This window comes from Pelophylax lessonae (genome assembly GCF_965119305.1).
Source record: "Pelophylax lessonae genome assembly, chromosome: 1".
Classification (NCBI taxonomy): Eukaryota; Metazoa; Chordata; class Amphibia; order Anura; family Ranidae; genus Pelophylax; species Pelophylax lessonae.
In genome coordinates, this window is record NC_138768.1 from 82,720,574 (window position 1) to 82,747,810 (window position 27,237).

At 41.2% G+C, this 27,237-nt stretch overlaps 1 protein-coding gene across 2 annotated transcripts in view; it reads right to left on the bottom strand.

The window, feature by feature from the left end:
- The window catches only part of DAB2 (DAB adaptor protein 2), a gene marked incomplete at its 3' end in the record, with an annotated part of 178,838 nt that overhangs the window by 41,647 nt on the left and 109,954 nt on the right, over positions 1-27,237 (bottom strand). The window contains exons 9-11 of one of the 2 annotated variants that reach the window (XR_014225589.1): positions 16,845-17,507; positions 8,543-8,711; positions 6,937-7,590 (exon numbers count right to left, since the gene is read on the bottom strand). Coding sequence is in view for 1 of the 2 variants with exons in the window: in XM_082265756.1 (XP_082121882.1) it covers positions 6,949-7,590; positions 8,543-8,711; positions 16,845-17,507 (1,474 nt within the window). The remainder of the gene's footprint in view (positions 1-6,936; positions 7,591-8,542; positions 8,712-16,844; positions 17,508-27,237) is intronic. The other variant, XM_082265756.1, reaches the window with a different exon arrangement.

Genomic DNA, 27,237 nt, shown 5'->3' on the forward strand with positions numbered 1-27,237 from the left:
AGTGCCCTTTGTGTCCACCCTCAAGTTTGTATATTGATTCCCTTTCACTTGTTGACAAACTGTCACGGCGACTTCTGTTTAGCGCCACTGCCATTTTATCTGATATGTTTTAATCAAACCTCAATAAAATGTTTTGTATTTTTATTTATAGAAAATTTCTTTGTGCACTCCATTGCACTGCAATAATCCATCCTTGTAACTCCTCTTTTTGAATTTTTCTACCCAGGGATGAGGTGCTTACTTAATTAAGCTACTACCTGTCCGCATAATACCTTTCTGCAAATGTGTGGTTAATATTGTTCCCATTTTGGTTTTATTCATTTTGTGCCTGTGTGGTACCTCTTTATGGATAAAATAAGATTACCTCTCCTTTCCAGATTGGTTGAAATATTTTGTCACAGTATAGTACAGTGAGCTATCAGCCAATATAAAAAAAAACGACCAATCAGGAAAAAGGAATTTTGACTTACCTTTAAATTCCATATCTTGGAGTACAGGACACAGACAAAGTTTTCTTATATAATGGATTATAGGCGTTTACCTTTAGGTAATTGGACACTTGCAAAACCTTAGAAGACATGCCCCCTGGGCGCCTCCCGTATAACAATAGCCCACTCTGAGCCTTCAGTTTTGTAGTTTTGTTCTGGTCAAGACCTGTTTGCAGGAAGGCCACAGAGAAGTCTTTGGCACGAAGCATTTGTCTTCACACAAGACATAAAAAGATTTCTGGGTGTGATAATATATTTTTTTGGGGAAAAGTGACAGCTGAGATAAATAGCTTTGCAGTTCTCTAATCCTATGATATGGACTGCAGGGATCCCTGGGCATTGAGTTTCTGTCCATTAGATAATTTTGCTCACTTTCTTCAAGACACCCAGACCTCTAATGGCCCCTTGATAGTTGATGTAGGCCACCACTGTGGCATTATCTGAATGTACTCTGATTGGGTGCCCTTTCAGAAGAGGGGTCCAGTGCTGAAACTTGACTACTGTTAATGGGGAACTTGGTTTTCCCTAGTGACAAAGTTATTTGGACTGTTAGGGGTGGGAACAATCCTCTCCAGCCTGACAGACTTATGCCTGTTGTGATAAATTTCCAGTGATAGGGAAGAAATTACTTTCTCACTGTTAGAGCTGGGGTGGTGATTCATCAAATTGGATGTCCATTGGATCTATATTAATAAGCATCGGCTCTTAGAGACAGAACTTTGTTTTCTTGGAGAAAGACTTTGGCTTGGAATGTGTCCAGAGACCCAAGTGCTCCAGGCAAAGTTAAAATTGGAGAGCAGATTTGTTTAAACTGATCACCCAGCCAAGAGACTGGAGCAGCTGAACTCTCTTGTGGACATTTTTTAAAACCTGCAAGGAAGATAAATCCTTCAGAAGAAGAGCCTGAGACATGCATGCCCCCAGTTCTGAGAAGGGTAAGCAAAGGTGCTAAGACCTTTGTAAAAACTCTGGGAGCAGAGGATAGGCTAAAAGGCAGTGCAATAAGCTAGAAAAGGTTGTTTGCCTCAACAAAACAGAAAGCGTTGATAAGGTGGATAAATAGGAACATGCAGATAGCCATCTTGCATGTCCACAGATGCAATGTATTACCTTTGTCTCACAGTGGCAATTATTGACCTTGCAGATTCCACACAAACTTTTTGAATTTGAAGGAATTTGTTGTGAGATTTTAATTCTAGAATGGGACGCATACCCCTTTAGACTTTGGTACCATAAACAGGTTTGAGTAGAATCCTTTAAACCTATCTTGTGGTGGTGCTAGTAAAACGACTACTTCCAACATTAAATAGTTCATGGCATTCTGCAAATTTTACTGTCCTTGGGCAGTTTTTGGTTGATTTTAAAAAAGAAAGTGGTGGGGTGGTAACGTTTTGAACCCTACTTTGTGCCTCTTTGAAACCACCGATTGAACTCAGCTCTGGGATATCAGGGACCCAGAGAGAGTCAAACTGTAACAGACATCCCCCCATTTTTAGTAGTGAGGCCCTGCTTCATTGTGAAGAGGGCTTTGGGGGAAGGCTTACGGGCATCTGTGGGCCAAGCCTTGTGCCAAAAGGAAGGGCTGAACTTAGGTTTAGAACTTGAAGCCTAGTTAAAGTTAACACGTGCTGTGTTTAAAAGGAGCTAGGGGCTTCTGAGGAGGGTGGTTTTGGGACATTCTATTGAGGAAGTAAAACCTTCCCATCTGTGACCTCTTTGATGAATTGGTCAAGTGCCTCACTGAACAGATATTTTTCTTGGAAAGGCACATGTGTGAGGTGCCTCTTGCAGGCAGCTTCAGCTGTCCAATCTTTTAGCCACGCAAATCTGCGCATGCGAATGAAGATTAGAGCAATTTTGGACATTTGTTTTAGGACATGCTCTACAGCATCCACCTGTGCACAAAAAGATGGAATACCTTCAAAAGGTACAGTAAGGATAGAGATGGCAGAATCAGTCACAGGAGTAGCCCACGCTTTTTCTCCACTGGATAGAGTTCAGCAAGAAATTTGGGGGGGGGGGGGGGGAGGGAGTAAAAATCCCCCCCAGGCTTTTGCAGGTCTTTTTGCACCCAAAGATGTTATGGTGAGATGGAGATGAGTCAGATTGCACATTGCTGAGGCTTTTGTGAACAGAGGCAATTAGCTTTTCAACTATAGCAAGCACGTAGTGTGAAGCTCTCTCTTCAATATAGTAACAGTCTGCAGAAGAAAGATCTTCCACAGCTTCCTCTTATACTGCTTCAGTGTTCTCTCTATTCCCTTCTGGCTCCTCTAGGACTGGCATATTGGGATCAGAAACAGGAAAAGGAGAAGAGACGTGTCGTTTTTGGACCCTGGATGAAGATGTATTAAGGCCATAATCTGTCTGAGGAAATGCAAAATAGATGCAGAGAATTCCGCTTTAGTCAAATAGGCCGCTTGCTGAAAGCCTGAATTGGATGCTGAGACCGATGTTAAAGCCAGCTCATGCTCTGGTGCAAGGACATCTCATCGCTGTGAGAATGAGTGTTGTGTGGGATCTCCGCAGAGCAAATGTTCGCATTGACTTCCTTTTGCCTGGTCTCCTCCGTAGCTAGCACTGAGGGTATTTTCCTTTTGGGTACTCATGGAATAGCTAATAGACTATAAGGTAAGCATGTCTGGAAGAAAGTTGCAGTAACCAAAGTGTACGCCATCCTGTAATAAATCCTTGTGGCAAAAGGATAGCAAGAAGCACTTGAGTACCTATAAGGGCTCTAGACATACAGTAAGTGTTAGTTAAGTGAGCAATCAATAGTGTAAAGTAACACCTGGTCATCTGTGACCTTCTTACATCACGGTGGGCATATCCGGGAAGGGGTTTTTTGGGACTGGGTTCCACAGTATTGGACCACAGCCCTGGACCTGCATAGCACCCTGCGGCTTACACTTTGCACCAAGTGGCCAGGTGAGTATATTAGTAGGATCCAGTGACCAAAGCAACATTACAGGCTATCCCTACTCTCCATGAAGGAAAAAAGGAACAATATCTTTGGACATTAACATAAAACTGAGGACTCACAGAGTGGGTTAGGGTTAAAGGTAGGGATGCATCGATACTTGTACTCATGATAATGCTCCCGATACTGAAACTGATACTTTGCAGTGCAATTTGCATCAATACAAAATAAATGGGCGCAAATCGCACTGCAAAGAATTGCATGCGATTTAAACAGGAATGTGGTGCAAATCCTGTCTGAATCACATGCGATTTCGCCAACTGCTCCTGTGTTTGTGTGTGTGTATAGAAAGGGAAAAGCAGCATCTAGTGGGCAGTTTATTAAAAATGTTAGAACTCACATTAAGTACATCTTTTGTCAAATGTAAAATCTGCACAGGTGTCCAGGCGGATGATAGCAAATCACAGCCACTGCAGGGAGGTGCTCACAGTGCTGGAGGAGATGTAGAGGAGGTCTGCCCCCAAGCTTCTGCCTTATACCCACAGGAGTCTGGGAACTTCTCCTTCAGCCCTGTGAGCACCTCCAGCTGCCGTGATTTTCTATCATCAGTGGGACCGGGACACCTATGCAGATTTTGCATTTGAGCAGATATGCGCTTAATGAGTGTACTAACTTTTGAACCACTTTAGGACCGCTCACTGTGCTGCTACTGCAGCACTGCGGCTCCCCTGGGTCCAGCGACTTAGACCTACATCGCTGGACTCCTAGTGGTCTCGGCAGTGCGCGTGCTTGTGTTTAATCACAGCGGGAGTCGGGCTGGAGGAGGAGAGGCAGCGATTGCTGCCTTTCTTCCCTGATTGTCAGGGAAAGTGTGAGAAGATCCGACCGCTTGTGTAAACAAAGCAGGCGGATCTTCTCTGTGACAGACAGGGAGAGATCACAGGATTCAGCATAGCTGAACCTGCGATCTCTGTCTGTGTCACAGAACCCCCTACCCCCACACACGTCAGTAAGCATGAGGCATACATTTAACCCCTTGATCACCAACAGTGTTAACCCCTTCCCTGCCAGTGTCATTATTACAGTAACAGTGCCTATTTATAGCACTGATTACTGTAGTAATGTCACTGGTCCCCCCAAAAGTGTCAAAAATGTCAGTTAGGGGTCCGATCTGTCTGCCGCAATGTCGCAGTCCTGCAAAAAATCACAGATCGCCGTCATTACTAGTAAAAAAATAAAAACAATAAAAATTACAGAAATCTTTCCCGTTGTTAGTAAACACGATAACTTTTGCGCAACCCAATCAAAATACGTTTATTATGATTTTTTTACCAAAAATATGTAGCAGAAAGCAAATTGGACTAAAATGTTAAAAAATTTAGATTTTAAAATTTTTTTTTGGTAATGTTATATATCAGAATGTGAAAAATATTGTTTTTTTTTTCAAAATTGTCGCTCTTTTTTTCAAAAATTAAAAATCGCACAGGTGATCAAATACCACCAAAAGAAAGCTCTATTTGTGGGGAAAAAAAGGACGTAAATTTAATTTGGGTATAGTGTCGCAGGACCGTGCAATTGTCCGTTAAAATAACGCAGTGCCGAATTACAAAATATGGCCTGGTCAGGAAGGGGGTAAAATCTTCCGGTCTTAAAGTGGATAAAAAAACGCTCATTGAGAATTTTTTTGTCAAGGACATAGCTAAATACATTTTGGCCTAAATATATGACAAAAATTTAATATACAGTAAACCCCCCTCCATTGTGGGGGTTACGTTCCGGACCCAGCCGCGAAAAGTGAAATTCCGCGAAATAGAAAAACCCTATTAAAATGCATTGTAGGCATGTTTATTTTACTGTCACTGTACGTGTAAAAGCATTTTAAGGTCTTTAAACACACTTTTAAAACAATAGAAACTCATTTAAACACATAAAAGATACTAAGAGACATAGATAGCAAGAGCTATGGAAAACACAAAAATATTTCATTTTTAATGATTTATATAGTAAAATAACATTACAAAAAAAAACACGAATTACCGGGACCGCAAAAACTGAACCGCGATGTAGCGGGGGATTACTGTATTGGATATTTTTTAACAGTCAAAGTAGAAAATGTCAATTTTAATTTAATTTAAAAATTAAAAGCGCAGAGGTGATCAAATACCACCAAAAGAAAGCTCTGTTTGTGGGAAAAAATTTTGTTTGGGTACAGCATTGCATGACCGCGCAATTGTCAGTTAAAGTCGCGCAGTGCCAAGTTGAAAAAAGTGGGCTAAAGTGGTTAATAAAAATGGTGTGAAACTCTTTTGCCCTATCTCTAGAAGGGATTGTGAGAAATAACCCAAGCAGCTGGCAAACATAAAACTAGCAAACCCTGGCTAATAAATAAGTTGCAAAAGAGGACATTCATCCTCACTAACATTTTTAATAAACTGCCCACAAGATGGCACTTTTCCCTTTCTATATACACACACAAGCAGAAGGAAAAATCACACGTGATTCTGTCAGGAATTGCTCTGCATTCCTGTTTAAATTGTGATTCTTTGCAGTGTGATTTGTACTAATTTATTTTGTAATGACGCACATCGCACCGCAAAGTATCGGTAAACAGTATCGGCGAGTACTGGCCCAAAAGTATTGGTACTCCTACTCGCTGATAAAAAAAACTGTATCGGTGCAACGCTAGTTATAGGGGAGGCACCCTGGGGGAATGTCTTCTAAAGCCCTGCCAGTGTCCAATTACCTTAAGGCACATGGCTATAACCCATGGTGTATGAATACTCCACTATGCCAATATATCCAGACAGACTAATACAAATGCGCAATTTGTATTCATGCTCAATGTGACTTTTGAAGGTAAAATCAATTTTCATAGATGCTATCCATAGATTGTTAGACAACTGATAAGACATCCTCTATTCACGGGTACTTAAAAAAGGAAATGCAAGGGTCAATTTAAGACATTAACACTTTGTTGGGAATATCTGCTAGTAACTTAAAGTAAAACTATTTTAGAACCTTTTTTTTTTTTTCATTTTGATTAGAGTAAGAGAGGGTTATAATCGCTGTAAAGGTTTTTATTTGTCATCTGTGCCCCATCGGGGAGATTACCTTTCACTTCCTGTCCCATAGCCAAAACAGGAAGTGAGAGAAAATCCCTGCAAATTAGGGGAATCCCTTGGAGCCCCACAGGTCACCAGAAATGGTGTCACCATTGGAAGATTTCCCCTATTACTTTTTTGAGGACAACCCAAAATTTGGGATTTTCTTTTACTTTCACTTTCAATGATGACTACTGCCTTTTCTAAAAATGTTCACTATGCAAAAGGACTACCACTTCACCACAACACTGATAAGCAGTGTCTTCCAGTCCAACATGGTGATGTTCTTGTGTTAAATATGATGATATTAAATGCATACCCACTGATCAAAGGCCATATCTGGGCATACTTTCCATCAACACAAAAATGTACACTTTACAAAGTAACTTTTTATCAGTTCAATATTTCCCATTAAATTAGAAACCACTTAGCACATTACCATTCATTTTAGAAGAGAGTTGACTGATATCATAATCGTCATGGTCCGCAATTTCTTGGGGAATTCCAACTTTGCTATTGAAGTAATTTGTAAAGGCTCCAGATGTGGTACTTGAGCTGTTCTGGTGCTCTCCACGTCTTGCAGGGACAGCAGGAGGCTTAGCCAGCTGATAGTCTTTAAACATATCCTTCACATTCTTCTTTTCCTTCTCACCCAGGGGATCCAGAGCAGTAAAAGCATCACTTTCCTTCTTAGGTGACTCCTTCGCTGGAGCTGGCCTTGGTGGAAGCTGGGGAGGGCTTGAAAGAATTGGTCCCGACTGAATTAATCCAGAGGGTATTGTTGGTGGTCTAGGTGGAAAAATGTTCATTTGGAAAGGGTTACTTGGTGGCTGGGTCCATCCTGGTGGTTGGACAGATACTGGTTGGTTCCATAATGGGGGATTTTGTACAGGTGAAGGAACTACAAAGTGGGCTGGCTGGTTCCAGGACACCATTGATGACGGGGATGAAAGGACAGTTGGCGGAATAAAGCTAGGCTGGGCTCCCAATACCGGATTGGGAAGCATGGCAGCTGGCTGAGTAAAAAGTAGAGGTTGTTGATTCCATTGTTGAGTTTGAGATGAATTTAGTGGTAGCGTACCTAGAGCAGAAAAACTGAGATTTAGTAACTAACATTACATTATACCTCCTAAACAAGGTTTTAGTAAAAATATATTACTGATCAATAGGCACTTAGCTAATCCTCCAGCTTCTTGAAAAGCAATTTACAATGATTTCACATCTGTTAGAAATGTTAAGTCCGATTGATCTTTGCAGACTTTGGCAGTTGTCACCACTAGGGAAGAGGATTACTTGGCAGGACAACAAGGCAGGAGAACTTCAATCTATATTAAAAAAGATGGAGCTGGTGGGAGAGCTGGCACATTGGATTGGCAGAGCCCAGCCTTTCCTTGCTGAGTTTTTCAGCGAAATTGGTATGACAGCTGTGAATGTGGGATGAAATGGGAATGGTCCAACAAAGGATAATTAAAAAAAGTAAAAAATATACATAACAAAATTGAAACCTACTTACAAGTGGATCTGATTCCATTAGTTGTTAAGAAAATATACACACGTTATTTCCCATTGTTTAAAACTTGGCATTGCTTAAAACAGAAGCTCAATAGGTACTGTTGCTAGCCTAGTATTGTATTACATTTATAGGTAAAACTGATAAGGAACTAAAGAAGAGCTGTACAAATTTCCAAAGCCAGGAAACAAGGCTAGATACCAAATTACAGTTGTTGCCTGTATTTAAGCCTTTACTATTGGCATCGAACATAAAAATCTAGCACAAAATTTTATTGACTGGATACTAAGTTCTTCAACAACTAGTCCCCCCCCCCCAACTTTATTTGTCAATCCAACAAGGTCGGTTTAGCACGACCCAACCCTGTTTGGGCACACAGGAGTGTGGGAAGTAGATTTGAGGAAGATATACTTCATGTGCATTGCCATAGTAATAGCATTGGTGAAACTACAGCTAGCTGGCATGGTGATTTTGTAATGAAATCCTAATTTAACAATTCCTTCAATACCCTGATTTCACTCACCAGCACCTCCTATAGGTGGTATAGTGGAAAGGTTGTTAGCATTGAAAAGATCCAATGGGTTTGGTTGTAGTGAGGTTGATGTAGCTGGTACGGATACTGATAAAGCCGGCTCTGGATTTACAGAGTTCGATGAGAAAATGTCTGACCCAAATATGTCATCAGTAGCTGGCTGCATGAAAAGAAAGATAGTGGGTATTTAAACCTTGTAACAAAACAGTTTAAAGATGCACAATTGTTACTACGTTGGTGTTTCCTCATTCAGCACCCTCCTAAGAAACAATGTCATGGCAAAGATTAGTTTAGTGGGCAGAGTCTCTATATTAAAGAAGCATTCAAGCCAAAAGGAAGAATAGAGCAATAAAAAATTAGCACAAAACAGTTGGTGTCTGCTATGATTAAAACAATGCTCATTTGTTTTTTTCTACTAAGGTAATGCTGGAACAAGTAACAGTTAACTCCACTCCAACAGATTGGCCACACTGCCATGATTAATGTTTTTCCCCATTGGGTATCTTTTGGCACCCATCTAAGCGCATTGTAGAACCTCCTGCTGCATTCTCAATAATATAAAATAATGAAGAAAAAAAAATGAATGACCATCCATGTGTAGACGGGAGCAAACTATGGTAACCTGATTCAGCAGATCTAATCTTCACTTCTTTAGACTGTTCCTATTTTCCCTAGTGCTGGAGCTCAGATCAGACTGCATCATACTTCTGAGCCAGTGAGCAGAGCATCGTAGGATTTGTAGTCCTCCACATAGCCATCAGTGTATTGCCGAACCCCCTAGCAGACTTCATTTCCCAGAAAACCACTCTCTCGCAAGGAGAATTGTTAGAGAGACTATTAAAGGAACTGTTCAGCAGGCCTGTTCTCTCTTCTTCCTGGGGCCCATCGTGTGAGCACCAGCCTTGCCACTCCACTGTAAGATTGCGGCCTACCCCAGCGCCAGAGACCACCACTGCTTCCGCCCACACAGATCCACTGTGTAGCACCAGAGGGAGACAGTGCGGCAGGTGACAGCCCAGATTGCTGAATCCATCCAACTGATCCACAGCATCCAGCATCTGCTGGCCAGAGCACAGACCCTACATCGCTTCCTGTGTGTGTGCTCCAACCGTCTCCAGGATCTGGTGAGCGGGCTCATGCCCAAATCGTCTCCAAACTGACAGAATCAAACAGCATATGAACTCTGATAGCAGACATCATAACCTGGATTATCAAGGAAACTGACACATTGCCAAATCAAGCATCCCTCTGCTGATTATAAACCCCTTTATGTTACCTACTGAGGATCCCTTGTTTACATCTGAGCTCCAACGATGCCGGTGAAGACAATCCTCAGGTAAACATTAGGACTCCTACCATTTCTTGCCTTTAAGGGTAGGTGACTGGTTCTAACATTAATCGATCTCTCATTAGGATTAGAGTGTTTTAAGCCGGCCCTTTTCCCTTTAGTGGTACATCAATCAGTTAATTTTGCTCCAGTAATCTTATTGATAAGTGTTTATATTGCTGTGTACATTGATATGTATTCAAATGGCAATAACAATGTATGACAGTAACATATCAGTTTGCTGAGTGCTTAACTCAATCTGGTTCTGGGGTGCTTTCCCAGGATTTGGCTGATTGATGTTCCTATATGTTCCCTCCTTCTATTCAATTAATACAAAACACTGCTGAATTCAGATTGCATTGCGTCTGTGTTTTATTTAAAATGGTATACACCATGTCAGATGGGCTGTTAAGTCCCCAGGGTCAAGGCAGCACAGGAGGAAAAGAAACCCCTTGGGGGGGGGGGGGGTTGGTGGGGGCACTACATTTGGGGCTCGTCCAGGAAAGTCCTCTGCTGCAGGCCCAGCCAGCCTAGGTATGAGCCAGTGAGTGAGAAAGCCATGGATTCAGCAACTGCAGTCGCGTGGGGACAAGCGCAAGGAGCTCGAATGTAGCATTGCATTGCCATAGAGGTCTCAGGGAGCGAGTGCACTGAAAGGGGAATCCAACAGTGGGTGAGATCTCTAGGAACAGACAAAAGAGCATACATTCTGTATGCGAGAGTGGAGTTCACCCTGGACTGTGTTTGGGTGCTGATGGAATGGCAGGAAGACATACCTGCCTGTTTCCAGGAAGAAGAGGTACGGCTGGGGAATGGGGTGAATGCCCGGGTAATTCTGTTTCAGTCAGGAGAAGACGCAAAGGAAGGGCAGTCCCAAGCCAGTGGAGGGGACACGGGGCCAGCTGGCACAGACTCCTGTGGGGCCAAGGCCCCCCTGATTCCTTCTATGCTTATATGAGCCAGCTAGTTGAGAATCCGGTGAAGAATGGCCCTGCTACTGCCAACACTCTCCAGCGAAAGGGAGAGAGACTTTCAGAATATGTAACAATATAGGATGTTACACCAGATAGTCCTGAAAAAGGTATAGACCCCAAGGACGCTCCCATTTCTGACTTCTGAGTTCTACAGGGGGAACATCCAAATCACCCTATTGTTCTGAAGTTGCTGTTGAAGGGAGCAAGAGCAGTTCCCACTTACCCCGAGTTGATGAGGGAAGTGAGAGTAGAAGAAGTGTTACTGGAGAAGAATCAAGAGACGAGAGAGCCAGCTGTAGCTGAGGGGAAAGAGAGAGAAAGTGTCTGCCTGTGCAGCTAAAATGGAACCCAGTTTTTTGGATGAGGACAGCGAGACAGAGCGAGATGGGCATGACAGCCTTGACAGACAAAAGTTAGCTAGTGAACCAAAGCAAGTAGAGTTGTTAACCCAAGTTGCTCAGGCTCAGACCCAAATGCAACAGGTTCTGATGCGAGTAATGGAGAGCCTGGGAAAGATGCATAAGTCAAGGTCTGACCCAGGAGGGCCGAAGTCGTCCCAAGTCAGAGGGAAGAAATGTTTTGGATGCGGGAAGTTGGGCATTTCAAGGCTAAATTTCCTAAGGAGGGAATTACATAAGAGTTGTTGGCTGAGGCTTTAAAGGTAGCAAAAACGACAGTAATGTCCTCCTGCCCTGTTGCTTGCATCTAAAGATGAGCCACCTAAACCAGGGAGAAAGACACAAAAGGTCAATGTACCCCCTTCTACTAGAGCCATCAGGGAAACCTTACCACAGCAAAGAAAGAGAACGAGGGTCTAGGCGGCCATGCCTTAAGTGAAGAACTTGCCAAAAAACTTGTTAGGTCCATCCCCAATAGTCTCACTCCAAGTAGAGGGGATCTACACCAAGGCATTGTTAGATAACCTTCGGTCCCTCGTTGACTGGAAAGATGGAGACGTTTGACACACTGGCAATTGTTTGTCCTCGGCTCCCTGGAGCGGGACAGTGCTCCTTGCTTACTTGGACCAACACTGACTTCGTAAGGAGATTACTCACCCCGTTGGCCGCAGGGGGCTCAGCCACGGAGAAGATACACCCACAGCTGAGACAAGCTTTCCAGCATGTAGTCCAAGAACAAAGGTAACGAGCTGAAGATGTGGGAAGGCTTTGGTGACAGGGTGTTACAGCCAGGAGAGAGAGCCTGCATGAAGGCCACAGTTAAGCTGTCATGGGATCAGCACGGTCCCTTCGTAGTGCTGGAAGCTGGCACTTGAGGAGAAGAGACAGAGATAGAATTGATTCCAGAAATAGTGCCCACTAAGATGCTATCAAAAAACGATGGAAGAGTTCCGATTAGTGTCCGGAACATGATCAGTTTGAAACCTTTTATGGTGATAGGATGGGTGAGTGCAGCTACTCTTGTGACACCGGATGATTCGGACCAGAGAATGAACGGTGAGGGCTTCGTTAAGCTACATACTCTGGGCCCCATTCTGCCTTTCAGTTGGGAAGAAAGAGTCAAAGCACAACTAACCAGATAGGACAAGATGTTCTCTAAGAATGACTTTGATGTAGGTTGTGCAAAGAGCCTGCAGCACCGAATCTGGCTGAGGTAACACAAGCCTTTCTGGGAGAGAGCTCGGCAGATCCCTCTGAGTGATCTTAAAGAAGTCTGGAGTCATTAGAGAATACAGGAGTCCTTATGCATTCCTCATTGTGGTGGTGCGCAAGAAAAATGGGTCCCTCCGGATGTGCATAAATTATCGAATGCTGAATCGAAGAACAATCCCAGATCAGTACACCATGCCCTGAATAGAAGATGCTCTGCATTGTTTGTCATGAGCGATGTGGTTCAGCGTGTTGGATCTGAAGAGTGAGTATTATCAGATACCGATGCACCCTGATGACAGATAGAAGACGGCTTCCATTAGCCCGCTGGGATTCTTTGCGTTCAATCTCATGCCACAGGGATTGTCAGGAGTCCCGGCTTTTCAAAGATTGTTGGAAAATACAGTGGATGACATGAACTTGGTAGAGGTGCTCGTGTACCTGGATGACATTATCGTCTTCGTTCCTGAGATCCATCTCCAGGATCTGGTAAGCGGGCTCATGTCCAAACTGCAAACTGACAGAGTCAAACAGTATATGAACACTGCTAGCAGACATCATAGCCTGGATTATCAAGGGATCTGACACATTACCAAATCAAGCATCCTTTGTTGATTATTACCGCTTTATGTTACCTACTGAGGATCCCTTATTTACATCTGAGCTCCAACACTGTTGGTAAAGACAATCCTCAGGCGTTACATTAGGACTACTACCATTTCCTGCCTTTAAGGGTAGAGTGACTGGGTCTAACATTACTCAATCTATCATTAGGATCAGAGTGTTTTAGGCTTGCCCTTTTCCCTTTAGTGGTAGAATAATCAGTTAAACTTGCTCTGGTAATCTTATTGCTAACATTTTATATTGCTGTGCATATTGATGTGTTGCTGTCATACATTGTTATTGCCATTTGAATACATATCAGTTTTCTGAGTGCTCAATTCAACCTGGTTCTGGGGTGTTTTCCCAGTATTTGGCTGATTGATGCTCCTATACGTTCCCTCTTTCTATTCAATAATACAAAACACTGTTGAATTCAGTTTGCATTGTGTCTGTGTTTCAATTAAAGGGGTATACATCTTGTCAGAACCTAGAGTGTCAGAATGGCTTGGAAGTTCCCAGGGTCAAGGCAGCAAAGGAGGATAAAAAACATCCAGCGGCCCTCACAGAGATGGCGCTTCATCCAAACTTGGAACCCTTCATAATGGTTATAGCAAGAGCTCAAGCCCAGGAACTCAAGTGCAATATCTTAAGTAACACTCTCAAACTTCTATTCAAAACTGAACATTGGTTTTAGATAAACAAACCATTAATGAGGTGTCGCTCATCTTTCTAGGTTGGATGCCAAAGTACAGAGATGTGAGTTGTACATTAGCTAAATAGACAAGGTTATTTTTCCTGTTGGTTTGACCCTCAGATAAAAATCAGCTGTGTCCTCTATGTCTACTACCTTAAAAAAAAAAAAAAAAAAATTACATAAAGATGGGAAATCTGGCATACCTAGTTCAGCTGTTTGTGTAATACATTCCTATGTTAGTTCTGGAATATATTTTAAAAGATTTGCTTATTTCAGCAAACACATTGATTCATTGAATGAATGGGACTGGTTTGCAAACAGTATTGTACTTACCATTATTACACATAGGTGGCAGCATGAAGTAAAGAAGTAACAAAAGTTAGAATTTTTGTAAACATTTGTAAAAAATGAAACAAACTAGGGTAGACCCATAAGGGCAATATGGGTTGTTATATCTAGATATCACACGGACTGCCCAGTTGTAACATTTTCTGTTGCAAATCAAGTTTTACTGCATTGTGTACATATCTTGAAAAATCATACCAGAATGTTACAAGTTAAAATTACCTCTAAAGGCTTTTTTTTTTCATCAATGAACCTAAAGGGTATCTAATTCTAGATTTTTTATTATTATTTGTGAACTAATTTTAGTTTAGATAGATGCATTGTTCACCGATAAGCTTTAAGGGATTTTAAAGCTTTAATAAAAAAATCAAAAAAATCAGATAGAGTGATGAGGAGTTAAAATTGTCACTAGAACTAAAGGGAGGTAGAAAAACAAATGTCCCAGAACATGAATAGAGAGCAAGGGATATTCTCATGAATGGGGCACAGATGGCAACCCCGCCCCCAAAAAAATGTGTACCTGAAATGAAAAAAAAAAAAACTTTGGACTTTAAGGTTGGGTTATAGGCATACATGTGGGTAACTTTAAATGGCAGGGCTGCCCAATATTCCCAGCCTGATTCGAATTTTGTTTTCTGCCAGCTGAACAGCTGGATATCACACAGGGAAACTCTTATACTCTATTTTATAATCTACATATTACATATCATTCTGTTGAATAGTATGCATATATTGTTCATTTTTACTGCATCCTGGTTAAATAAATTATAATTGAAGAAAAAAAAAAATATTACAACTAGGAATGAGTAGAATTTGCAGAGACAACAGTTTGATAGAACAAATCCTTAATTTTTCTCTGCAGGTGGATTTTGGTAGTCCGCCCAGCTTATGGCGATTGGCGAACTAATATAAAGGTATTTCTGTGTTTTAATAAATAAGGGTAATAGAATATTCAATGATATTTACTTGCATGTATTACAAAATAAATCTAAAAAAAAAAAAAAACAGTATTGCCATTGGGACCTCAGAGAGGTTTTTGCCCCAAACAAGAAAATAAATGATTCATTCCTGTATCAACTGCCATTTGACAAGAGCCTGATTGCTCTTAACCGTCACCAAGACCTGTTCTCCCTTCATAATCATACTTTTAGAGATGAGGTCCCTTGACTCTTTCTTCCAGGCTTTTCACTACATGCATAACGGATGAGTAGAGCATGAGGTGGTGGGATTCAGTGGGTTATTGTTTAGCTTCAACATTAGTGTCAATGTTTAGATGCTCTATTTTACTTCTCACTTAAAGCAGAACTGAACCTGCAATAAAAAAATTGCAAGCAGTCAGCTTTTTATTTCATTAGAGACACCCTATATCTCTTCTACAATATGACACACTTATCTTTACATAGTTACATAGTTATATAGTAGGTGAGGTTGAATAAAGACAATAGTCCATCCAATTCAACCTGTATAGGTGTGTGTGGCTGTAATCATCTCACATAGCCCTTAATGTCCTGATCCTTGAGATGTAAGTCTAAGAGTCTTTTGAAAGCCACCATACTTCCCGCAGAAACCACCTCTTGTGGTAGAGAATTCCACAATCTTGTAGCCCTAACAGTAAAGAACCCCCCACGTTGCCTGAGGTTAAAACGCTTCTACTCTAATTGCATTGTATGTCCTCGAGTCCTCATGCAATCCCTTCGAATGAACAGCTTTTTTCTAAGCTGAGATCCCCATTAAGATATTTATAAATTGCTATCATGTCCCCCCTCAGACGTCTCTTCACCAGGGAGAATAAATCAAGCGATTGCAGACGCTCTTCATAGTTAAGGTCCTCCAATCTCCTAATCAGTTTAGTTGCCCTTCTCTAATCAGTTTAGTTGCCCTTATCTACCACATAGTCTCCTACAGAATATACACTGAACTGTGCATGTGCAGCTCAGCATGCATTCTTGGCACATTATGACTGTGCCGTGCATATGCGTGGGATCACATCATCCCCCACCAGCCAAATAGCTGAAAACACAGCACCTGGAAGATAACAGCGGCTGATGAGGGATGTTACAGTTGCATTGCTGGATGGTTGAGGTAGGTATCTTGCAGAGTTTAGAACTACTTTCTGACAATGTGAAAAGGACCCTGTCTCTCCTATCTCCATTGTAGGCTATAGTAATATACCCAGTGTCAGCTGGTTTCGGTGCCTAGAGGGGATGATAATATCACCCCCTCTGTCAGGTGATCGTATCAAGGCTAGCAACTGTTTACATGGGAGAAGGTCAAAAACTGCTGGGGAGGAATGCTGAAGAGGTGTCAGTTGGTCAAGGGGAAGGGGGTTGCAACGTGAAAAAGCAAAATAACAGTATTTCTTTAAAGACATTAAGGAAAAAGAACTCAAAGACTGAAAACTACTTACATATGCAATGTCAACCCTTCACATCAAACTGAAATCAGGGGTCTTATTTTTCTTATATGCAACTATTATGATTGCTGCCTAAGCTAGAAGAGCAGCTTCAGCTAACTTTGAGTGTCACAACTTCAAAAAACATATTCCCAGCATGGATATGCTTGTGAAACAGCCCTTTCTCCAAAAAATATAATTGTATAAAAACTGTCATTGTTCAGGAACAACAGAGAGCAGCACATCATCCTTAATGATGGGAGCTACATTACCCTGAACCACTGATAATATGTATGCACCAAATACATATTTTTCAGCTGTCTTTTAAAGTGTATTAAAAAATACAATCACCTTTACACATCTCCTTCCTCTTCCAGGCTTGGTGCTCTGAGGTGGAGGGCTAATAGTTATAGGGTCAGATGACTGTGGGCTGACATTGTTGCTCTTGTGACTCAAATTCCCCTCTGAGTTCTTTCTTAAGCCATTTTGCACATCCCCCGCTTTGAATGAGCAGTCACTAAATGGATTTGGTTTAGGTCTGCTTAGAGAACCATTTTCTTTGTGTCCTAGCACGCCATTTTGAGTCCTTGCAACAGGAGCAGACTGGTTACCATTAGGCCACTGGTCTGACTTTTGCTCCTGTTTACCGGAATGGCTGGTTATTTGGTCAAACTGCTGCCCAAACTCAATGTCGTCAGTTAGATTCCCATTGCTGTCGGGCCCGTTCCTTAGGTTTTTTGCATTTTCAGTTTCACGATTGACAGATTTAGAAGAATCATGTGGAGAAGAAGTTGATTGATCTGCAGTTGCAAAAGGATCATCGCTAAAAGGATCTGGATTAGGTGCAGGAAAAAAGTTGAGATTGGCGGAAAATGGGTTTTCAGATGAGAAAGGTGACCGTGGTTTGGGATGAGGAACAGAAGAACAAGAGTGGGTAAAAGGATTTCCTTTAATGCAGTTTTGATTGGTGTCGATTTCAGTGTGTAAATCCACTAACAGGATATCGTTACTTTCCTAGCGATGCGGGAAGAAATGAGATGAAACATTAGCGAGACAAATGTGAAAATCATCAAAGAAAGCAGACAAAGCACAATAAACACATAGATCAACATAAATTCCATTTGTTTAGTCAAGACAAAAGCAATTAAAGCAGACCTTTGGAACTCTGCCCTTTATGACAAGGAGATCTCCCCTACAAATGGTCCAGGTCATGACAGTCAGGGCTCTAATGGGAGCTAGCCTTCCTGGTTCCTTTGTCTGGAATGCATTTTCCATATACTCCATGAAAAAATGGCTGTTAAAATTATGTAGACTCCAAATGGATTCTCCTAGGAATTTATGGAAGAAGTACTCCAGGTTGTTCAGCTCACAACATAACACTAGCTGTCACAGTACAGCTAAAGGTGGGGAGTTTAAGCTCTTATGAGCTCCAGCAAGGAGATCTTTCCTCACTTCCAACCTGTAAAAAGCACAATTGAAAGTGTCAAAGTTGCCCTGTGTAGGAAATAGTCAGATTTCCCTTCCTCGGAAGCTGTAGAAGAGATAGTGAAACTCACATTTACCTTTTTTTCATGAACCAACTGAAGGGTTTGCTGTCTAATTAATAAAAGAATTGTTAGCAGTCCCTTTTAAAATGCATTTATATAATAACCAGTAATAGTTTTTTTTAGTATTTAAACACTGAACAGACTGACGAAAGAATAGAACCTCTGTTAGAGCCGGTTCACACTGAGGCGCCACGGCTCCTTACTACTTCGGGGGCGACTTGTGCATTACCATGCACCACGACTTCGGAGCGACTTGCAGGGACTTCACATAATGGAAGTCTATGCAAGTCGCTCCGAGGTCGCCCCGAAGCAGTACAGGACCCTTTTTCTAAGTTGGAGCGACTTGTGTCGCTCCTATTAGAATGGGTCCTGTAGCGGTCAATGGACTGCGAGGGAGCGCGACTTGTCAGGCTGACAAGTCGCCTGACAAGTCGCGCTAGTGTGAACCGGCTCTTAAGGTGTGTTGCTGCTAAGAAAATTCACCCTCTATGTTTGTCCTCTTGACCTTTGTAACTTGGAATTAAAAAAAAAGAAAAATTCAAAATTTGTATTTGTCACCATAACGGTTATAAAGAGGACACTTGTTTTGGTGACAGCTTTCTGAGAGGAGATTTGGATAGATTTCCTCATATTTTTGTGTTGTGTCTACAGATCAGGAAGCAAAGGGCAATCCAATGGAACCCAGAAAAAAGAAACATTTGCAAAAAGCCATCTCTAGCCATTTCCTACACTTTTTAAAATGGCTTATACAGTATTTACTTTAAACTACAGATCAATCACAGACTTAATTCTGCCTTACTTACTGTCATTTAAAGTTTATGGAGAATTAAATCTTATTTTATGAAGATTTTTTTTTCAAAAACTGCCCCCCCCCCCCCCCATATATAGGGCCAGGCTGTATGTCCTATAGAACAGACTGTCAACAAAGAATCAGACACTGGCATACATGAAAAAGGTACCTCTAAAAACAGACCTAAAATGTGTTACTGATTTTTTCCCCTACCTTTCATCACACCAGCTAATAAATAAAATCTACTTTTAATTGTTGAAAAGGTATATACTGTAAAGTGCTCCTCTCACCCTAAATCAATATTCTTTGAAATTAGGTTGCTGCCCCTTTAATAGTGTCAAACACTAGCATAAATAAAAGAATAAAGTGGGTGCCACCTTCAACAAATAAATAAATGTGTGCAAATAAAAAAAAATAAAAATAAGTGCACGTGTTAATTATACGTAACTCTTTACATAACATATAAACAGTCCATGATATTACAGTGAGGTTATATTAAAAAGGCAAAACAAATCCAGGAAATATGTGTCCAGTCACCATGTTCTTATAAAAGAAAATAGTGCTTAAATCTCCAACAAAATTGTGCTCCACCCAATGTGCAAAAATCTATATTCACTCAGCCAACAGAGTGACCAACATGTAAATATCTATCCAATTCCCCATCTCACAGATACAAGGCGATTCCTCCAGTAAACTTCCTTACTCCTCTTTCCCACTTGGGGGACTAAAAAGAGAGTCTCCAAAGCGGACCACAAGAGGGACGTGTATAGTGTAGTATGTTTTTAATCAATTTAATGTTTTTGATTAAAACATACTACACTATACACAACCCCTTTGTGGTCTGCTTTGGAGACTCTCTTTTTAGTACCCTAAGTAGGAAAGAGGAGTGAGGAAGTTTAGTGGAGGAATCGCCTTTTATCTGGGAGATGGGGAATTGGATAGATATATGCCTGATGGTCACTCTGTTGGCCGTGTATTTCTGGTGAGCGCATGTTGATTTTGAAACCTTGATTGAATCACAGTTTTTTGAAGATTGAAGCACTACTATTTTCTTTTTAAAGAATACGGTGACTGGACACATATTTCTGAATTTGTTTTGCCTTTTTAATATACAAGAGATAAGTGTGTGTAGGGTGACATATAATTTGTGTGTCATGCTGTCCCCCTAGAAATAATTAACAAAGGAAAACATTGGTCCCCAATTGGGGTTTATTACAGCATGCACACAATGAAAAAATTATAAAATACTCCAGGTCCTTTAAAAGCATACATACAGACTAGTCCACTGTCTTTCTGATGGGCTAGTCTGTATGTAGGCTTTTATAGGACCTGGAGTATTTTATGTACCCAGTCCCTTTCATGAGATTTTAAATTACCGTGTATGATATAAAATAAACTTTTAGAATTTTTACATTAATACCTTTTTTTCATTGTGTGCATGCTGTAATAAACCCCAATTGGGGACCGATGCTTTCCTTTGTTAATTGCCTTTTTAATATGACCTCACTGTAATATCATGGACTGTTTATATGTTTTGTATAATACACATGTGTACCTATTATTATTATTCTTTGAATTTTCACGCATTTATTTGTTGAAGGTAGCGCCCATTTTATTCTTAAATTTATACTTTTAATTTGTTATTTCACCAAGCCACAATTCAGGTTTTGATCCTCTCTGGTGGTTGTAAGAAAATAACGGCACTTCTTACTAATGATATTTTAAGTGTATGCAGCCATCCTGTGGGCTGGATGAATATTTTCAAACATGAAGCCTATCACTTTGCTAAAACACTAAGGCTCCTTTCACACACTCCGTCCGTTGGACGGAGTCCGTTTTTCTCAGCGGGGGATCGAGCCGCCGATCCCCTGCTGAGCAGCAGGAGGACAGCTGTGTCTCCGGGCTGTGTGCGGAGACACAGCTGTCAGTTCCCCATGCATCTCTATGGGGAAATCGGATGGGAACGGACCGTCAGTCCGTTCTCATCCGATGCCATCCATTCCGATCCGCTGGACGGATGGAAAATAGGGTTTCCATCCATCCAGATTTGACGGATCTGATCGGGTCGGATGTCAGCGGACATGTCTCCGCTGACATCCGATGCCCCATAGGAATGCATGGGGGGACTGTTCAGATCCGCCAAAAAACGGACAGGTGGATCTGAACGGTCCGCCTGTGTGAAAGGGGCCTAAGGGACCCCTTTATAAAGCGGTCGGCTGACATCAACCATCCATTCTTGGCTCTGGAAAGATCCCAAATGAACCGGCAGCTGGCCCAGCCTGTTAGCGAACCGTTGGGAGCCTGAGTCAGCCGCTCCTGCCCCCTCCACAGCATAGCGCTGGAGGGGCAGAGCATGGAGCTGGTGACTGACAGTCACTGCTCTCTACTCACTGAAGACCCATGACCAGAGCGATCAGCAGTCTCTGATGGCTCAGTTCTCAGAAGCAGCAGGGAACAGATGCAAATCAATGCTGCATCTACGCAGGTGAGTACACTGTATATATACAGTATACATATATATATTTTTTTTTAAAGAACCCACATTTCTCTTTTAAGATGCGCTGAGCTTGGTAGTAACTAAGCAGAACACATCTTCCATAACTTTCCTAAATATAAGACTGGCCACATATGTTATAATTTAACTGCCCAATCTCTATAATATTCTTTATATTTGCCAACTACAGAGTGGGAAGGCCTCCCTAAAAAATACATTCTCTTTGTAACTGCTGTGGTCTACTAAGTGCAGCACAAAGACATGTGTACATGTTTATTTATAATTAACAATTATTTATTTATTTTGTTTTTATATAGCGCCATCAATGTATGCAGTACTTTACAAACTGTACATTTACATTAGTACCTACCCTGAAGAATCTAAAATTCCTATCGCACATACATACACACATATACTAAGGTCAATTTAGACAGGAGCCAATTACCTATCAGCATGTCTTTAGAGTGTGGGTGGAAACTAGAGTACCCACATGAAAGCCATGCAAGCACAGGGAGAACATGCATACTCGGATTTCCCTTTGGGATTAATAAAGTATTGAAGTCCTGGCCAGGATCCAAACTGAGAACCCTAGTGCTGCAAGCACATCATGTGTTCTTCTGTTTTATGAACTGTTTTTGCTGCTAGAACAACCAGTCAGTTTCTACTTTCCATTTTCCCAGGTCGTTAAAGAAGATAAAAATTAAAGTATTGTAACCCTAAAAAACCCTGTTCCTTTAAAGCATGTTACACAGCACAGAGATTGTGCTGTATAATTTGGCCCCTTATATCAACTGAAATACCTGGCTGATCCTGCCTGGTTCTGCCCTCCCCCCTGTAAACTGACCACAGTTTATCATGGCTGCTGAGCCCTGACATCGTGGTCAGTTTGAGGAAAGCCTCCATCATCCACTGCCCTCATCTGTCCTCCTCCCCCCCCCCGCCTGTCAGCTCCTGTGTCTGTGTGCTGTCTCCCCCCCCCCCTTCTGCCACTATCAGTAATAAAGTAAATATTAAAAAACTGTCACTGCCAGGCCCACTTTTATGTAGCCATAACACACACTGTAAATATTTTTGGAAAACTAAGCCTCTAAATATCGTTTTTCAGAGCTCTTCAGGTCGGTCACGTGACTTATGGCCGCACCTCCTCCTCCCTCTAAGGGCTACAGTGGGAGGGGCTGAGCAGCCAGTCCAGTGGTCATGTGACCTCCCCAGGTTGACATCAGAGGGAGAGCTTGGCCCCTCCAGCTGTTGCCTGTGCATCGAAGTAGGAGAGCATCCAGGAGTCACGTGACCGGCCTGAAGATCTCTGAAAAACTGTGTTTAGAGGCATAGCTTTCCACAAATATTTACACTGTGTGTTATGGCTACATAAAAGAGGGACTGGCAGTGACAGTTTTTAGAAGGGTTACAAACACTTTAAGAGCTAAACTGGTTTGAATTGGTAATTGCTCTAAATGATGGTAATGGCTTTGCTGTTTGTTTACAGGCCTGGAAATTCAGGTCAAGTTATCTTTCCCTTATAAAAGTTGACCAGCTAAGGTATTAATATTGGTCTTGTCCATATTGCTGGAAATGTGGATCTTCCTGCTAGATGACTATATGGATGATGTGAGGATCATAGCGGGATTTTGGCTGTTTCAACTGGCCCTAGATTCCTATAATGGTGCTGTTGACCTCTCTATATTCTGAGGGTCAACAGGTTCCAGTAAGCAGGTATTTGTTAGTGCGGCACCTTCCTGTGTACTATGTATGTTGCTTATGTTGTGTAATCAATCTATTGGTGCTGGCTGCTAACATATACTTTTATCCAAGCGCAGATATTTTTTGGGTCTACATATATGACATAATTTTTTCTTTTTAGTATGAAATGTAATTGGCATACCACTTCCTTACTGTAAATGACATAATAAATAGTCTGGGGTTGGAAATCTTACTCCATGAATCCCTGTCAGTCATTTAAAGCTAAACTCCAGGCAAACAGCTTAATACACCGATGAAATGCACACAATGGAGATATATTTTATCTGCCAAAGGATTTGCATTTCTGTCAATTCATTCCTGAGATACACACAATTTTGTCAGACAGCACAGCCAGGTGGATAATACCACTTAGGGCTTATTCACACTAAGCCCTCATTTACACCAATGCGATCATCATGCGATTTAAAAATCGCATGACAATTCCCACCCTATTATTAGCAATGGAACCATTCAAGTTGTTGAAACAGGTTCCTGCGCTACTTTTCTGAAATTTCATTGAGACTTGCATTGACTTTTGTAAAACAAAGTCGCAAATATCCCCAATGCAAATTGCACTGATTTGCAGCTTTGAGATCATGCTGAAGTAGCGTGATTTCAAAGCTGCACTGAAAAAATGCAGGTCGCTGCTAGGGCACACAGAAATGTTTTATTTTTTTTTTAAACATTTTTTCTCTGCTAAATCCCCTATCTCTGGACAACTGGTTTTGAACTTTTATGTGCTAAAGGTCAATAACCTCACTTGAATTCAGATATATACAAACTTCTTCATGAGGCCACACACTTGACCGAGTCTAGTCATTCCTAAATGAACAAATGGTCTCAGGCTCTTCAACAATCTATCCCCCTATCAGATTGGGACAAAATTTAGGGATCTACCTCTAAAGTATCACAATGCGTTGCGCAGAGAGAAACTGCCTTCAAAATACTCCTATTTTGGTATAGGACCCCAGATATCTTACATACTCATAACCCGAGATGTGCTGGAAATGTCGTACTGATGTAGGCACTCACTATCATATTTTCTTGGAATGTTCCCTGATTAAACCCTTTTGGGCCTTCGTTCAGACCCTTCTGAAAGATTTATTACATGTGACTATACCTTTAAATCCTATACATTATTTGCTAAATCTTCTTTTTCCGGGCATCCCCAAACCTGCAAAGAGGTTGATGGCCTTCATTTTATTAGCAGCAAAAAGGGTAATTCCATGCTGTTGGTTATCTCCTTCTCCTCCCACTACCTCCCAACTCCTGTCTACTATAGCCAATATACGCAGGATGACCTAACTGCGATGATTGATGGTTCCTTACCAAGATTTAATAAAACCTGGGAGGTTTGGGATGATTCTATCTATTGCCCTGAAGTGGTTCTTCAAGAGCTTTAGATGGATATCTCTTATGTGTTATTTGATTTTGCAATTCTAATCTTTTGTGTATTTACGTTCTGAGATCCTTTTATGATATACTTTTGTTGATTACTATGCTCTTCTTTGTCTTTATACTCTAGAAATACTCTGGTTTTTTATATTTTTAAAAATACCAATAAAAACACAATTTATATAAAAAATAAAAAAAAGGGTTTTACTGTATACATTTACTCTAAGGCTAGTATGAAACTAAAAATATAAATGCAAAAAATTTTGCGCTATAAATGTTCACACCCTTTTGAAAGAATCAAAAAATCATAATGTTTGAAAAAGCGTGTGTGTGTATATATATATATATATATATATATATATATATATATATATATATATATATATATATATCTATATGTGTGTGTGCCGCAACTTAAATGAACAAGTAATAAAAATTAGTGAAACACATATAATAATAGTTGCGCACAACACCCATTAATCATAAATACATAAAATAATGGTCAATCAACTGTGCCCAAAAATTTGAAAATATAGTCCACAATATAAACGATGAATATTCCAAAAATCAATATATACTGTGAACAAAAAATGAATGAATAAAAAATGAGTCCAAAAAGTAACTTCTATAATAGTGATAAGCCAAATGATCTTGTGAGATTCCAGTGCTAATGAAGTAGGTGACACCCAAATTAGATCCACCACCGATGTGCTCCACACCCGTCAGATTAGCAACTCACCCTCATTTGTTGCCTACCACTCTCGTGGATAAGGCAAATTTCGCTGTATATATATATTTTTTTTTTTTAACAACAAGGAGTGCTTTATTGAAAAAAAATGTGTACAGAAAAGAGGTCAGAAATAGACAATCAACATAATACATGTGTGAGTCTAAACACCACAAGACAACAGTAGTATACAGTAACCAAACTAAAAAATGTCAAGAGGCACAGATCTAAGAGTCACGGAATACAAAACAATCAGTCCCGGGCAACATCAACCCCAGAGAGACTAAGGGGAACAGAGGGAATGGGAAGGGAAAGCGGGAGAAAGAAAAAAAGGGGGGGGAAGGGGGGGTAAGAAGAGAATGGATATAAGAAGAAAAAAAAAAAGGGGGGGGAGAAGGGGTGAGAAGAGGGAGGGGGGGGGGGGAGGGACAGAGCAGGCAACATCAATACGCAGTCCATGGCCCCCAGACCTTATCATATTTCCAAGGGCAACCCCTGTTCATGTATGTCAGCTTGTACAAGGGCTAGTCCGCATCCACCAGTTTAAGCCAAAACGGCACATCTGGAGGAGACGGAGTCGACCACCGGAGGAGTATACCCTTCTTCGCATAGAAAAGAAGAAAGGAGAGGAGGAGCTTGGAGTGGTGAGAGCGCTGGTCATCCTCATGAATACCAAGGAGTGCCAGTTCGGGGGAGGGCAGGAGAGTCAAACCCAGCTGTATATATTAATGTTGAATATGGTGTTCCACCTAGGCAATGCAGACAGCGGTCCTCATGTAAACCAGAAGTTTTGGGAATTATCCTTATGCCCCTTTGACAAAGTCATCAGTGACGAAACACGTCAGGGCGTGGCTACACGATAGACCGAAGGAGTGATCGAGGTGAGCAGGGTGGTTCATCTGGTTCCGTGGACACAACTCACTTTATGCTGCAGCACCCTGGACTAGAGTGAGCTCCCCTATTCCTCTCATTTGCTTTTTGGATGTATATATACGCTTGGCTAATTAAATACAGGTATGGGCATTATATTGTTTTGTTGATTTAATAAAGTGTGTTAATGGTACTGCACCAGTGGGGTCCCCCTTTTTTATGTTTTTTTCCACATGGTTTGGAGCTAAGGATAATTCCCCAAACTTCTGGTTTACATGAAGACCGCTGTCTGCATTGCCTAGGTGGAACACCATATTCAATATTAATATATACAGCGAAATTTTCTTTATCCACGAGAGTGGTAGGCAACAAATGAGGGTGAGTTGCTAATCTGACGGATGTGGAGCACATCGGTGGTGGATCTAATTTGGGTGTCACCTACTTCATTAGCACTGGAATCTCACAAGATCATTTGGCTTATCACTATTATAGAAGTTACTTTTTGGACTCATTTTTTATTCATTCATTTTTTGTTCACAGTATATATTGATTTTTGGATTATTCATCATTTATATTGTGGACTATTTTTTCAAATGTTTCGGCACAGTTGATTGATGCACCATTATTTTATGTATTTATGATTAATGGGTGTTGTGCGCAACTAGTGTTATATGTGTTTCTTTCACTAATTTGTATATAGTATGAAACTAGCCTTAGAGTAAAGGTATACAGGGGTGTTCTCTCTCCATTCCCAGCCTGCTGACTAGACAGTGAAAGGGCAGCAGTATATTGAAGAGGTGTCACCCTCCATATCTACCTTATATAGCCTGTGTGATCCTTCATGTTCATCCATCCAACTGCGTTGTTAAGTGGTATATCTTATTCATATAGATGTGATTAGCTACCGAAGAAGCACGATCCAGCTCGAAACTAGTCGAGCAAATATTGAGCAACTTTCGAGTCGTTCTGACATACCCTGAGTTGGTGTTTCTTGTCCTCTAGACCATTCTCAACAGGATAGTACTTGTTTGGTCACCTGCTGTGGTACTGTTATTGGTGTATTCACCAACTTTAGGGATGCTATGGCTTCTCATTGTTTTGTTTTTAACCGAATTGAGGACTGACTTATCTTCAGCCAGTCAGTAATACAGATTTTACTCACAAACTCTTGTTGCATGTAT